The following is a 15,818-nucleotide window of genomic DNA, read 5'->3' as shown; positions in this document are numbered from 1 at the left end:
CAAACGGAAATGAGAAGACTCATCGAAGAATCGTTCGTCGATAATATAGATATCGTAGTTATCTCTCTCGAGAAGAAATTCATATCGATTACGAAGTTTCATCTTCCTCGCGTGTTCGCCACTATTTTTGTAGTAGAGGTCGAGACACGAAGGGAAACGTTGCGTGAGAGAGTTCAGTACGGCTCGGGCTTTAGTCGGATCGAGCTCTGGCCTCTCATTTCTGTTCTCTCCGCTTCGCTGCATCGTGTAAGTACGTAAAGCCGAGGACAATTTTTTGAATCGTTAGCGAACGAAAGATAATCGTGATGACATATCCGTGACTAAATTATTACTTTTCTATTCTTGTTCATAAGAGGGGTGTAGGAGAGGGGATAGAGAAAAAACAAAAAAGCAAAAGAAACCAAGCAGCAAGTTTACAATTTGAAAGATATTGACCATTCGAAAACATTTGACATACTTAAAAATAAAAAAGAAAAAAAATAACGATAACAAAGGATTATTATTCTCGTTCGTTTCTAAAGAGATTTTATAAGATTATTCTTTTAAAGGGCCGAAGGTCCATCATTTTAATAAATCTCTAACACCATTCAGAATACAGGAATATCTGGTTAACCCTCATAAAGGTATCTATACGATAAAATATAGTCCATAATAAGGGACGGTTATGTCGTGATACGCTATTACCGATCAGTCAAAGGGGTCAAAGGCAAAAGTGCTTTTCCCACCGTAAATTCTCTTAACGTAATTGCGTATTATCTTTTACATAACCAACAACGTTGAAATTTTCATTACATATATCGTCACATATATCTAAAATGATTACATTTATTTACTCGTAAATGTGAAAAGCATAAGTTTTCATTTTAACTAATCATTTTTGGATAGTAACGTTAATGCGTATTTTATTGTACCGTTTACAATTTCATGAAAAGTTTATTGATAAAAAGATATGACTTTAAGTAATAGCGCCTCGTAAATCTCATACGAGACATCTCTCTCTCTCCCTCCCTCTCTCTCTCTTTTTATCTTTCTCTCTCTCTCCCTCTCTTTCTCTATCTCAACGTTCTCGCCAACTAACGCTGCTGGATTAGCGACTGAGTGAGTGACGATGCGCGGCGCTTCGCGATGCGCTAAGAGAATGACGTATCGAAGTGGAAGCTACGTTATACGCTTCGAATTTGGCGAGATGTAGATGAGTCTCGTTGTCTCTCTTTCTCTCTCTCTCTCTCTCTCTCTCTCTCTCTCTCTCTCTCTCTCTCTCTCTCTCTCTCTCTCTCTCTCTCTCTCTCTCTCTCTCTCTCTCTCTGTGACATGTGTTTGTTCATCATTCAATACGACGACGCCGAGGAGGAGCTTCATGTCACTCCCAATGCAAATCATGCGTCGATCATTTTAAACACGAACACGTTTTCAAGCGTTCGAAATTCGAAAAAAAAGAAAAAAAGAAAAAAGAAAAAGAAAAAGGAGAAGATACTACTCAATCGTAACTTTTAGTTCTCTTCGATAACAGATGAATATATAGAAAGAATATTTACTTATTGATTTATATATATATATATTTCGTCACGTATCTATTCTTAAGATTAAATTTTTGATCAAATCTATATAGATAATATGTTAGCCATTTTATTCCTAGTGTTACGATTAACCTTAATCGGTCATTAACTCAATTATTTTTTTCCTCCCGTATTTAGTTACATATATACGTATGTACGTACGATATGTAAGCATACACGTTTACAATGAGTAACAATGAAAATAAATATGATTTTTAGTTATTTCTTGGCCGAGGATATATATTTAAGATAATATATATTATAGCGATGGATCGTTTTAATTTTTATTTTTTATTTTTTATTTTCTTTTTATTTTTTCTTTTTTTTTCAATTAACGTTATATCGTTTGATCTAATAATATGATAAAAACTGAGTCAGAATCTTAACGTTGTTCGAATACTCGAATAAGTCGTCTCTCGCGAACTTATCTTTTCTCGAATTTCTTTTCTTTTTTATTCCTTTTGACCCTGAACTGGTTCCCTTGGACACTCGAAGGAGAACTCGTTCTCTAGTTGGATAGAAACAAAGTTTTCATTAACGTATATGGGAATGTCTGAAAGATTGCATATATATATATATTAACAATTTTCACCGATAATACATACTTTACTTTTATTTTTATTTCCTTGATATAGTAGAGTGATATCAGATATAACGATATATCATTGAGAACGTTCGTCTTCACTTTCTAACCCATTTAAAATTAATCTATTCGTTTATCACTCACTTAAGAAAAAAATGTCTTCCCTTCATTCTCATTTTTTTTTTTTTTAAGACTATCTCTTTTACATACTTTTGAATACGAATTGTCTAATTGGCGGTTCGTGTTTCAAAATAAGACAATTGTCTTCTTGATTATCTAACTTCTAATCCAATCTAATCGTTATCTCTTTTACGTACAATGTACGGAGAACATACGAGAATATATATCCTTTTGCGACATAAATAGTCAATAGTTTCTTAGAACGAAATGAATGGAAAAGGTTGGACAATGATCACTGGATCCATTATCTTCCATGTATATATATATATATATATATATATATACATGGAATATATGTATATATGTATGTATATATGGAATATCCATGCATATATATATATATATATATATATATATATATAACATGGAGTATATATATATATATTTTTTTTTTCTTCAAGATCTTTTATTATGCTTACAAAGATATAGAATTAACATTTCAAAGATAGTGGTAAATGTACTTTTATTTTTTTTGAGATTAACTTGCTCGAGTAATGGTGTTTATTATTATCTTTTTGTGACTTTCCGCGAAAAATTATCGTAAAAATAGTTATCATATATGTAAATATATATATATATATATATATATATATATATATATATATATATATATATACATATAAAGTGTCCGTCTATAAATGTCTGATTAAATATTTCGCAATCGATTAAAATTAAAAGAAGAGAGTTTATTAAGAAAATTTGCATTATACAAAAATTTACATTTACACGCTTAATTTTTTCTACATGCACTTTATAGTCGATTCAGAGCCATGCAATCTTCTAATATTTACAAGAGATGATATTTTGTAATATCCTATATGGATATCAATCATGTATAGGCGCAATAAAATCGACACGGTATCGGAGAATAGAGCCTTTTAATGGTAATCTAAATCTTGAAATGGAATAATAATGTTAAACAAAATAAATCGTTGTTACGATTGTAGTATCACATTAACGATAAGACTTAAATATATATATTTGTTTCTTTTTTATAAATTTTTAATAAAACATTTGTAATTCTATGTTTATACAACATTCTTTTTCCTTTTTTTATTTCTATATATATTATTCTTATATATATATATATATAAAACGTTGAAGCTTGATACAAATTTCGAATTGGTTTTATCTAAGCCATAGTACGATTGATTGATGAAAGGATGAAGCCATGAAACGTTTTCTTCGACGAGTTTATCGTGGTTTCTTATTTTTGTTATTCGAAGTAACACGAACTTGCTGTTAATTTAATTACACTCACGCTAGACATTACGATCTCTATATTAAGTCGGAAAAAAACCATATACTGACGTGTTCGAAAAAATATGTGCGGTTCGTGAACATTATTTTAATAAACAACTTATATATGTATATATAATACGCATATATACATTTATATTGTATATGTATATTAAAATATATTACGCATAACAAATGAAACGTTTAGAATTTTACGATTCATCACTATACAAAGAGATATGCATTTTTCCTTCGATCTTAACTAGACTTAATGTTTTATGGTATATTATATTTTTGACAGCGATTATCTGAAACATTTAAATATTTATATAATTAGAATGATATAATAATTAATTCCAAGTAACATTTACGACATTTATTAGACAATTTAAATTATTTCTAAAACGAAGTACAATTGGTAGACTCATTTAGATTGGTTTTCATATTTGTGTCAATGACAGAATGAAATTGTAAAATATAAGTTATACGTTAGAAAGAAAAAAAAACGAGAGAACAAATACATTTAAATATTGCTAACATATACGAAGGAAAGACATATAGACACGAAGGAAAGATAAGTTTTAATGATGCAAAGAACAAGGTCGTAAATAATTTGTTTTTTCTTCCCTTTTTTTCCTTTTTTTTTCTTGCCTTCTTTTCTCTTTTCTTGTACTTTACATTACAAAAAGATCTGATAAAATTTATCTTGATCTTTTTTCCTTTCTCTATGATATAAAATTTTTTTTTAAATACTCGTCTAATTTTACTTGTTACAATATAATATCTTTATAATATCATAATTAGATTTTATATCGAATCTCGTGCTCTCGATCGAAGAGCAAGAGGTTAACAGTGGGTGCGATTAGTTAGAAATAATAGTTACGTAAGCCAAAGACGAAGTTCGACTCGAATTGCATCCTTCAAGTAGTTTATCGATTTCATGAAAGATTAAAATTTGAATTCGGTGCAGTTTATTTCACACACACACACACACACTCTCTCTCTCTCTCTCTCTCTCTCTCTCTCTCTCTCTCTCTCTCGATGATGTCAAAGACCAAACAAAATGGTTTCTGTAGTTTTACTACGATTTTTTTATATTAATATGGAAGTATTTGTTTTCTTTTTCCCCATTTTTAACAATACATACGATAACAGATTAATTTAGAGCATTGACAATTTCGCATTATGAGGAAAGCATCATAGAATCAATGATAAGCAATTTGTTGTTTCTCTTCTTTACTTATTCGATATATTTGAATTTAGTTACTCGATATATATATACATACATTCTTTTTTCCTTCTGATAAGTTAAAATTTTTATTTTTTAATGAAAAATGTCGAAATATCGATAGATATATACTGTTTTACAAAATATTAAGAAAATGATAACAGAATGGAGATATAATTCTGTTTTTTATTTTCCTTTTTTTTTTCCTCATATGATTATGTAATGTATAACGTGTACATATCTAGAGGAAAAATGAAATTAGAATTCCTACGAAAAACGATAAATGGTTCAGAAGTAAAGTCATTTTCCATTAACTCCGTATACGTTGAAATTATTTAAAAAATATAATAAAGAAAGAATCTATTTCTAAATGAGTTTTATCTAGAGAGAAGATAAAAAGAGAGTAGGGAAAACAAATTTTGAAAAATTTAATTTGACCAGAAATGGAAAATTTAAATTAAAATGAAAAATTTAATTAATTTTTCTAGATAATGGAAAATTAAAAAAAAAAATTGAAAGAAATAGTATTAAAAAAAAAAAAATAATAAAATTCATGGAGATGCTTCGATATTAATTCAACGATATGAAATTTGATCGAACCACACATTTTGATCGAAAATATCGATTAATACGAAAAGTACCGTGCTTATCAATGTGGGATAATTAGCTCTTCTGAAAGCTGCGCAGTAACGTTGAACGTATGGTGGGATCGAGAAGGGTAAAGTAGGGGAAAACTAGGACTACCCTATTCACCTGAAATGCTTTTCTATAAATGTCATAATCAATGTACGCAACGGAATAGCTTCTCGGTCGTATCAACAAATCAAGAAATTCAAAGAAAGATTAAAAATTTTTATTTCGATAATTATCAAATAGGTATGTACATAGGTGTGAAAATTTTTTTATCAAAATACTCTTCTTATCTTACGTTATCTTACGAACCATTATTTTTTTCTTTCTCCCTCTTATTTCTTTTTCTTTCTTTTATATCTACCAATGTAAATTTAGTTTATATCCACTCATTTTATATACATACACGATATATATACATACACATATATATATATATATATATATATATATATATATATATATATATATATGTATCAGCAAACGACTTTCAAATTAGAAACCCATACCTGCACAATATTCAAATCGAAATGAAGGATATGAGTCCATTTCAATTATGCCAATGTATTTTTTTTACTTAAAGAGATTTTTTATTTGCACAACTGAAAAAATGTTTCAATATTATCATTCGTTATAATCAATTATATTGAAATAATCTAATTGTTATTCTTTTTTTATTGTCTATATCAATAAATTGATTTATATAAATGGGAAGGACGAAAAATAAGATCATGAGGATAAATATGAATGAGATCTCAGGTTTATCGAAAGAATGATTAGGCGGGCAGGTACGTAAATAACGCACATTATCAGACAATGGCAATAAAATTACCATCTTCCGAACAAGTTCATAGTCTATAATATGTTATGTAATAACAGCAGCAGACTACCATGAAATAAATAAGCTGACGAAAGAGATGGTGAAAGTATTTTTGTCATTTAACGATAAACATCGTTGATGAAACGATGAAAAAAAAAAGAGAGAGAGAGAGAACGAAAGAGAAATAAAAAGAAAGAAACAAGAGTTCGAAAATCTTTTTTACGTTCATTTACGTTCATTACGTTACATTACGTTCGCATCTATCCTTGTTTGTTTAGATAAAACGGAATAATACGGAAAGTTGTGTCGAAAATATATAGAATTTATTTGTCTTATCGAACTTGAGAGTTTATAGTCATAAATGTCTTTATCCAATGAAACTTCAATGATTAATAATTTAAAATTAATGAAATCGATCATTTTCGATCGTAATTATTAAATCGTTCCAATGAAAAATTCTATAATTAATATTCTTTCTTTTTTTCTTTTTTTTTTTTTCTTTTCTTAAGACTGATATTCACCATTGAATGTTTTAATAAAGTGTTAACATTTGGATAACATATTTATTGTTTTTATTATTATTATTTTTATAAAGGGTAAAATGCGGGAAGGTCATTGACCGTCGATGCTCTTTTTTTTTATCCTATCAGATATAAATATAAATCCTTTTTCTGGATTATCTTCTGACAGCTGTAAATTATGTTTGCCACTTGTGACATTTAATAACTACGAACAGGATAGACTGAACTCTGAACATATGGTTCGAATGTCGGACGACTTTAATTATTATGAACGGCCACGCGTTATTGTTTTAATAAAAGTACTGATAAAAGTTTAAAGAGATCATGGTGTTTTCCTTCGATGATTATTTTTCTTCGCAATTAATTTTATTTTTTTCTGTTTTATTTTTTTTGTTTTGTTTTTGTTTTTGTTTTATTTAGATATCCGACGTCCATCATCGAAGTAGTCTCCCCTTGTTATTAATAAACATTTAAATACGATAACTTAATTAAGTTAATTTACATTTTAATAAGAGAACTTAATAAAAAGGAAGAAGTGTTCAACGAGAAAGTAAAACGTCTTCCATTAAAGAGAAAAAAAAAAAGAAAAAAAGGAAAAAAAAGAAAGAAAAAGAAAAAAAAAAGAAAAAGGAGAAAAAGAAAATGCCTTAAGAAGAAAGAAGAGATATTGAGTAGAACATATTGGATCTTATAACACCGACTTTTTTTTAATAAATAGGTGAATAAAACAAGAAATTGGAGAATAACGATCATCGATAGTTATCGGAGTTATAATTTTTACAACGAATAAATAGAGAAACGTTTACAAATATATCTATAATATAGAAAGTTTGAATAATCGAAGATGCAGTCGATAAGAGCCCAGCAAGTCTTGTCAAAACACAAAACGATACTACATACATGGAGAGTCAGCAAGAATTTATTCGCCAGCGATGTTCAGTACAAACCTATCAGAAGTGTTTTGGTGGCAAATCGAGGTAAGTGATTTAATTTCTTTCGAAATAAAAATAAAATAATAGTAATAATAATAATAATAATAATAATAATAATAATAATAATAATAATAATAATAATAATAATAATAAAGTAGACAAAGAATACAAATAATTAAGGATAAAATGAATAAAAAGAAAGAAAGAAGAAAAAAGACGTTTAATCAAGTTGAATTGACCTAAAAAGATAATTTGATATTGCTCATTGGCTTTGACCGATCGAAAATTTTTGGCTCCATTACAGTAGAGCTATTTAGCTCAATACCATTGCCAACTAATTCAACAAACCGATCCAAAAAAAATGGTAATCCTTTGCAAATATCTAACTTATTAGACTAACATACGATAACGCGTAAGCCGAAAATTATGCACCATACGATCACGAGTCCACTCATGATAATAATGACGAATATTGATCAATCGTTGACGTTAATTCAACAAATGATCATTCATATTGATCATAGAAGATCATTCATATCTTCAAATAATTCAACTTAACTATCGTGAAAGTATTGCTTCGATTGGCCTGAACATGTATTAATTATTAATTCAGAAAGAAAACGATGTTTCCTCGAACGATAGATAAAATCGCAATACGCGTAATGGAATCCGAAAGCTAATTATCGAAAGTAAAATTTATCTCTGATCGATTACTCTGTGAATTGCTGTTTTTTTTCTTTCTTTCTTTTTTTTTTTTGTTCTCTTCTTTTTAATCACTCCAATACTTTCTCCGATCGATAGATTCGTGAGATAAATAAATTTTTAATAAAACCTCAATGTTACAATAAATTTTTTCGTTTTTTGAAAAAATAAAAAAAAGAAAAATTAAATAAATAAATAAAAAGGAAATATTTTATGTTATATAATTTATTTAGGGGAGATCGCTATTCGTGTTTTTCGTGCTTGCACCGAACTCGGCATTCGTTCGGTAGCTATTTATTCGGAACAAGATAAGATGCAAATGCACAGACAGAAGGCCGATGAAGGTTATTTAGTTGGAAGAGGCTTACCACCGGTCCAAGCTTATCTCAATATACCGGAGATTATACAAGTAGCTAAAGAGAATGACGTTGATGCCATTCATCCAGGCTATGGTTTCCTCTCAGAAAGATCAGATTTTGCTCAAGCTGTGATCGATGCTGGATTAAGATTTATCGGACCTAGTCCGAAGGTCGTTCAACAAATGGGAGACAAGGTGATGACTCGAGAAAATGACGTGAATAGTTTAAGAACTGCAATTAATCCTTTAATGGTTATGATTCCTTTTTTTTTTTTTTAATAAATTAAAAGAAAAATTTATTACTTAATACTTATTAATTATTAAGTGAATATTAAAAGCGAAAAATTATGTAAAATATTTTTATCGAAATTTACTGTGAAATAGAAATTTGTTGGGACATACATTAATGAAATAAAATTATATTATTAGGTGGCTGCCAGACAAGCTGCTATAGCAGCTGGAGTACCGATCGTTCCAGGAACGGACGGTCCAGTGAGGACTACCGACGAAGCCATGGAATTTTGTATGAAACACGGCCTTCCCGTAATATTCAAAGCTGCTTATGGAGGTGGAGGGCGAGGTAGACCCCAGTAATTGATGACTGTTTTTCGTTATTACACTTATTATCGAAGAATTATTAAAGGTTTGAGAAACGATCGAATCGTTTATTACATCGACAGGTATGCGTGTCGTCAGACAAATGGAAGAGGTTCGTGAAATGTTCGAACGTGCATCGTCCGAGGCAAAGGCAGCTTTTGGAGACGGTGCTATGTTCATCGAGAAGTTCATCGAAAGACCAAGGCATATTGAGGTACAATTACTCGGTGATCAAGCCGGTAATGTCGTACATCTTTACGAACGCGATTGTTCGGTTCAACGTCGGCATCAAAAGGTAAGATAATCGTGATCGTATTATTATTACTATAGTAATTTTAATAATCAAATTCATCATTTTGACAGGTTGTGGAAATTGCACCTGCGCCACGATTGGATGTTAAAGTAAGGAATAAGATGACTGAATACGCCGTAAAGCTGGCAAAACACGTTGGTTATTCAAACGCTGGTACCGTCGAATTTCTAGTCGATGAATCAGGAAACTTTTATTTTATCGAAGTTAATGCTAGGCTACAGGTCGAGCATACGGTTACGGAAGAGATCACCGGGTACTTTTTCAACTTTCAATGATATTATATAAAAGAGATAAGCGACAACTGATTCGTCGTTATTCAATATGTTTTAGGATTGATCTTGTCCAATCTCAAGTACGAATTGCCGAAGGGATCACTTTACCTGAGCTTGGTATGACGCAAGAGAAAATTGTTCCTCAAGGTTTTGCCATTCAGTGTCGTGTTACGACCGAAGATCCAGCAAAAAATTTCCAACCAGATACTGGAAGGATTGAAGTTTTTCGATCAGGAGAGGGTATGGGAATTCGATTGGACGGTGCATCTGCTTTTGCTGGTGCTATTATATCACCTTACTATGATTCCCTTCTCGTTAAGGTATCTATAATGATTGAAAAAAAAAGAAGGAAAAAGATCAATTTTCTACAAAAGCTAGTAACGTGTTCTTGTTTCAATAAAAGGTGATAAGTCACTCCGCAGATCTTCAATCGTCCTGCGCTAAGATGAATCGCGCATTACGTGAATTCCGAGTTCGTGGTGTGAAAACCAACATACCATTCTTACTTAACGTTTTGGAGAATCAAAAATTCCTCAACGGGAACGTCGACACCTATTTCATCGATGAGAATCCACAATTGTTCCAATTTCAACCGAGCCAGAATCGAGCTCAAAAGTTATTGAATTATTTAGGAACCGTTCTCGTCAATGGACCTAGCACACCATTGGCTACTACTCTAAAACCAGCAGAAATCAAACCTCACGTTCCACAGATCGCTTTAGGTATGATATTTGAAAATATAGCAAACTGCTTGTGCGTTTGTAATTATTATTGTAACTCTTATTCTAATTCGAAAGATTTAGAAATGAAAACGTTAATAACGATCTAGTATATCAAGTGGCAAACAAGTTAAAACGCTAGAGATCTACAAAGGATACGCTTTGATACGTGGGTCCATAATAAATGGGAGCACACTTTTCTTACTTCGCCTTTAGGGTGTCTGCCAGTCTCTCTATTGATCGGTAATGATTGCCAGAAGGTGATCAAGATTTTTTATAAGGTGATTTCAACGTCGTGTGAATAATCTTTTCATCCTGTGCTAATCCAAATGTTAATATTTCAAATAACAATCTATTACGACAGACACCCTATTTTTAGCCCACACAAACTGAAACATTTTGCTTTCTCTGATGGATGACGATGGGCAAACATTGGACAAATCTTTAATTGGATAAATTTTTATCGCATTTTTATGTACTTATATTTATATTCATTTGCACAATTTGCACCACGTCATCGTACGCAACACTAATGCACTATACGTGAAAGATCAATATTCGCTATTGTCATACTTTTTGTTCTTTTTTTTTTTTTTTTATTTTTCTATTTTATATCGTATTCATATATATTTCTCTTTTATAATTTCATTTATCTTTCCATTTTTTGTTGGATTTATTATCGAAGGAGAACATTTGTGATTAAAAACTCATTTAAGTTCACGAGCATGCTTAATAATGAATCAACGAAACGATATATCCAAGTTGTGCCTCTAAATTTATCTGCGTTAAAAGAATTAAATCGTTAATAAAATTCTTCTAAACTGACCATACCTTGGATAGCCGTTAATTAGAAATTAATGGTGCCACGTAACTTATTACTTTTCATTGTTTATCGCATGCTTTTATTTTATTGTTTGGCAATGTTTTTAGACTTTGCTAAGCTTGCAGCTGCAGAGGAGAACAGTGATCCAGATACACCAGGTAGGCAAATAATATTGATTCTTTTGTATTTTTATATATACTTGTTATCAAGTATCCATTTATTATTATAGAGACTGAAGAACATGTATAGCTTGCAAAAATTATTCGATAATAATCTGTTAGTTTAGTTAGTACATTATCAATGCAATATACTTTCTAAAGATATTAACTACACAGCAATGTATGTGTGTGTGTGACTGGAGTACAAAAGAATATCTTCTTAAAAATATAAGTAGGTAAAAAAATGTAATATAATATGAAGAAATATGTATACGTTCCTCGTAGACATAAATAATTGGCACATTAGGAAGATTTTAATATTTATAACACTTTCTTTTGATATTGTCTTTGCATGACTTAAGGTACACTTGTAAGAATATAATTTACACGTAAACGGTGCATCTCACTTGTAGCTTAATTAACAAACATGATTGTCCGTTTGTTGCATGAACGCCTATATATATATACACAGCATGATCATATACTGTCGTATAACTACACACAAAGCTTTAATTTTGATAATACACATGTGTGTGTGTGTATGCATGAAAACAACTAAACTTACGTTAATACGTTTATGTCAATTTTATGGGAAGAAAAAACACAAGAAAAAGAAAAGATCATTACTGATTAAAATGCATTACATCTTTCAGACGTTATGGATCCACCGAAAGGTTTTCGTCATATCTACAAAGAACAGGGACCAGAAGCATTTGCCAAAGCCATTCGCCAACACAAAGGTGTACTACTGATGGACACGACATTTCGTGACGCGCATCAATCTCTCTTAGCTACACGTGTCCGATCTCACGATCTTCTAACGATCTCACCCTTTGTGGCACATAAATTCAACAAGCTTTATTCCTTGGAGAACTGGGGAGGTGCAACCTTCGATGTAGCATTAAGATTTTTACACGAGTGCCCGTGGGAACGTTTAGAAGATATGCGTAAAGCCATTCCCAATATTCCTTTCCAAATGTTATTAAGAGGTGCTAATGCAGTCGGTTATACAAATTATCCGGACAATGTTGTTTTCAAATTTTGCGAATTAGCCGTCCAAATGGGTATAGACGTTTTCAGGGTGTTCGATTCTTTGAATTACATGCCTAACTTGATCATCGGTAAGACTATAATCTTTTCGTAAAAGATATCTTGGAACTTTTTTTTTTATAAACAATTATAATTAACGGATTAAGATCTTTCTCAGGAATGGAAGCAGTTGGTAAAGCCGGTGGAATCATAGAAGCTGCGATCTCATATACAGGAGATGTCAGCAATCCGGAACGTAAAAAGTACGATCTAAAATATTACACGGATTTGGCAAATGAATTGGTCAAGGCTGGCACTCATGTCCTGGCGATCAAAGATATGGCAGGCCTTTTGAAACCAAAAGCTGCAACACTATTGATCGACGCTATCAGACAAAAAAATCCTGACGTGCCAATTCATATCCATACTCATGATACCGCAGGCGTCGGGGTTGCATCGATGCTGGCCTGTGTTGAAAGTGGAGCCGACGTTGTTGACGTTGCTGTTGACAGTATGTCTGGAATGACCAGTCAACCTTCCATGGGAGCCATTGTCGCATCATTGCAGGGTAAAGTATTCGTAATAGTTTTATTTTTATTCAGGTTTCTTTTTGAAGTCCATTAATTTTTATACAAAACTTCAGGTACACCAAACGATACCAATCTGGAACTAAACGATGTCTCGGAATATTCGGCTTATTGGGAACAAACTAGAACGCTTTATGCACCTTTTGAATGTACTACGACGATGAAGTCAGGAAATGCTGATGTATATTTGAACGAAATTCCAGGAGGTCAATATACAAATCTTCAATTCCAAACGTATTCCCTTGGATTGGGTCAATTCTTTGAGGATGTCAAAAAGGCATATAGGGAAGCCAATCTGTTACTCGGAGATATCATTAAAGTTACACCTAGCTCAAAAGTAGTAGGCGATTTGGCGCAATTCATGGTACAAAATAAACTCTCTTCTAAAGATGTACTTAACAAGGCCGAAGAATTGTCTTTCCCGAAGTCGGTAGTTGAATTCCTACAAGGTGCGATTGGTGAACCTCACGGTGGATTCCCTGAACCTTTTAGATCTAAGGTTCTGAAAGATATGCCAAGAGTAAAGGGTAGACCAGGAGAGAACTTGGCACCTTTAGATTTTGCCAATTTAAAGAAAGAATTACAAGAAATCTATCCACATGTTACGGAAAAGGATGTTATGTCCGCAGCCTTATATCCTAGCGTGACGAACGATTACTTAAACTTTAAAGAAAAATTTGGTCCGGTAGACAAACTTGAAACTAGAATTTTCCTCACGGGGCCAAAGGTAGGCGAAGAATTTGACGTAACTATAGAAAAGGGTAAAACGTTAGCCATTAAAACTTTGGCAGTTGCCGAAGATCTTACGAAAAATGGTGAACGTGAAGTATTCTTCGAAATGAATGGTCAATTGAGATCTGTATTCATTAAGGATAAAGAGGCTGTTAAGGTAAGGTTTATTAAATTTATATATATATAATTTATATATATATATATATATAAATATATATTTATTATATATATATATATAATTTATATATATATAAATATATATTTATTTTATATATCAAAAATTTTTTTGATAATAATCCAATGCTTTAATTCATTCTCATTATTTCTTAGGAACTTCACGTACATCCAAAAGCGGATAAAAGTAATAAAAATCAAATTGGAGCTCCTATGCCTGGTACCGTCATTGATATCAGAGCAAAAGTTGGTGATACGGTAGACAAAGGTGCACCTTTGATTGTCTTATCTGCGATGAAAATGGAGATGGTAGTACAGGCACCAAAGGCAGGAAAAATAAAAACAGTAGATGTTAGTCAAGGAGTAAGAGTGGAAGGAGATGATCTTCTTGTGACCCTTGAATAAGATGAGCCAAAATTATAGAATATTCATTAGTCATTTTTTTACATAATTCGTTACAACAGAGAATCTCTCTGCATTACATTATTTTCATAATACATATGTTCTTCGCCCTTGCTAAAATTTTATCAACCACGGACTATTAAGTATCGAGGACATTTTCAAATATTTACAAAAAATACATTATTTTACACATTCTTCTCTTGTTCTTCATCTTTGTTAGAATATTTATAATTTCAATGATGCTATAGTAGCAAAAAAAATTTTAATATACGTATATAATACTGCCTAAAATGTAATTAAATTGTGCCTAAAATGTCAATTCATATTAGAGATATATGTATGCTTTATAAAATATTCACAAAACAAAAAAAATTGGTTGCATTAAAGTAATAGATTTTTTATATTCTGATATACATAAATGAAAGCTGGAATTCATTTGTTGATTTATTATTAAAATGTATCATATAATAGTAATTTTAATAATCCCCACGAAAAGTAGAAATATAAAATATAGAAAACAGGATAGTTAGATTTTATATATATATATATATAAAGATCAATTACCTATATTTAAAGTTATGTACAAAAACAATGAATATTTTTCTCAATCTAAAACAGTTCTAGTAAGAAAATATCAGTGACTCCTGCGTTTTTATCATATTTAAATTGCTCTATTTAAATTGTTATTTCAGACTATATGTACATATGTCATATCTACCTTGAAAATTGTCAATGATTAACCGTCATATTCTCTGGTTTCACTGATAATTGTATATATAGTCATAAGTGAACATAAGTTTTTAGCTTATACTTGTTAGAAATGTATAATTGTATTTGACAAAAAATTATTGTGCTGGTTGAAGTAATTATAATATTTTAAAACTGCATATTATTCATAATAAATGTATTAAAAAGAAAAAAAAAAAGAAAGAAACAGACCGTTTCATATACAATCATCAATTTTACATATAAACATTGCTGTTTCTTTGACGATAGTTGTAAATAAAAGTTATAACTTTTGTGCAAATTTATGAAAATATTTGAATTTACCAAAAAATTGAACATTTTTTATGAAATAATAAACAGTTAATACATATGTGAATTTATCGTCTGTATGTTATTAAAAAACATTTTGAAACAAATTTACATGTATACTTTATGAAGTCATTTCTTTTTATTTTTCGTGATTAAATAGAATGATGATTCAATCTTAAAATTTTTATAGCAAAAATATCACTTGTTTCGATCAATAAAAGATATGTT

General features: G+C 30.6%; 1 protein-coding gene across 10 annotated transcripts; it reads left to right on the top strand.

Moving 5' to 3' along the window:
• The first annotated feature begins 1 nt into the window (after position 1).
• LOC124426449 (pyruvate carboxylase, mitochondrial) lies at positions 2 to 15,697 on the top strand. 10 transcript variants are annotated; one of them, XM_046968146.1, is made up of 14 exons: positions 2 to 246; positions 5,275 to 5,662; positions 7,476 to 7,734; positions 8,625 to 8,944; positions 9,179 to 9,329; positions 9,430 to 9,641; positions 9,710 to 9,912; positions 9,990 to 10,251; positions 10,335 to 10,653; positions 11,581 to 11,631; positions 12,285 to 12,752; positions 12,839 to 13,228; positions 13,304 to 14,136; positions 14,310 to 15,697. In XM_046968146.1, the coding sequence occupies exons 3-14, from the start codon at positions 7,602 to 7,604 to the stop codon at positions 14,556 to 14,558; spliced, it is 3,591 nt and encodes a 1,196-aa protein (XP_046824102.1). In that variant the 5' UTR covers positions 2 to 246; positions 5,275 to 5,662; positions 7,476 to 7,601; the 3' UTR covers positions 14,559 to 15,697. The 10 variants fall into 10 exon arrangements, with proteins under 10 accessions (XP_046824102.1, XP_046824099.1, XP_046824101.1 ...); XM_046968143.1 differs by having other exon boundaries at positions 7,178 to 7,734; XM_046968145.1 differs by lacking the exon at positions 5,275 to 5,662.
• Positions 15,698 to 15,818: the final 121 nt, after the last annotated feature.

This window comes from Vespa crabro, chromosome 9, assembly GCF_910589235.1.
Source record: "Vespa crabro chromosome 9, iyVesCrab1.2, whole genome shotgun sequence".
NCBI classification, from domain to species: Eukaryota; Metazoa; Arthropoda; class Insecta; order Hymenoptera; family Vespidae; genus Vespa; species Vespa crabro.
Note: the sequence above shows the minus strand (reverse complement) of the source record. Positions and strands in the feature narration are given on the sequence as shown.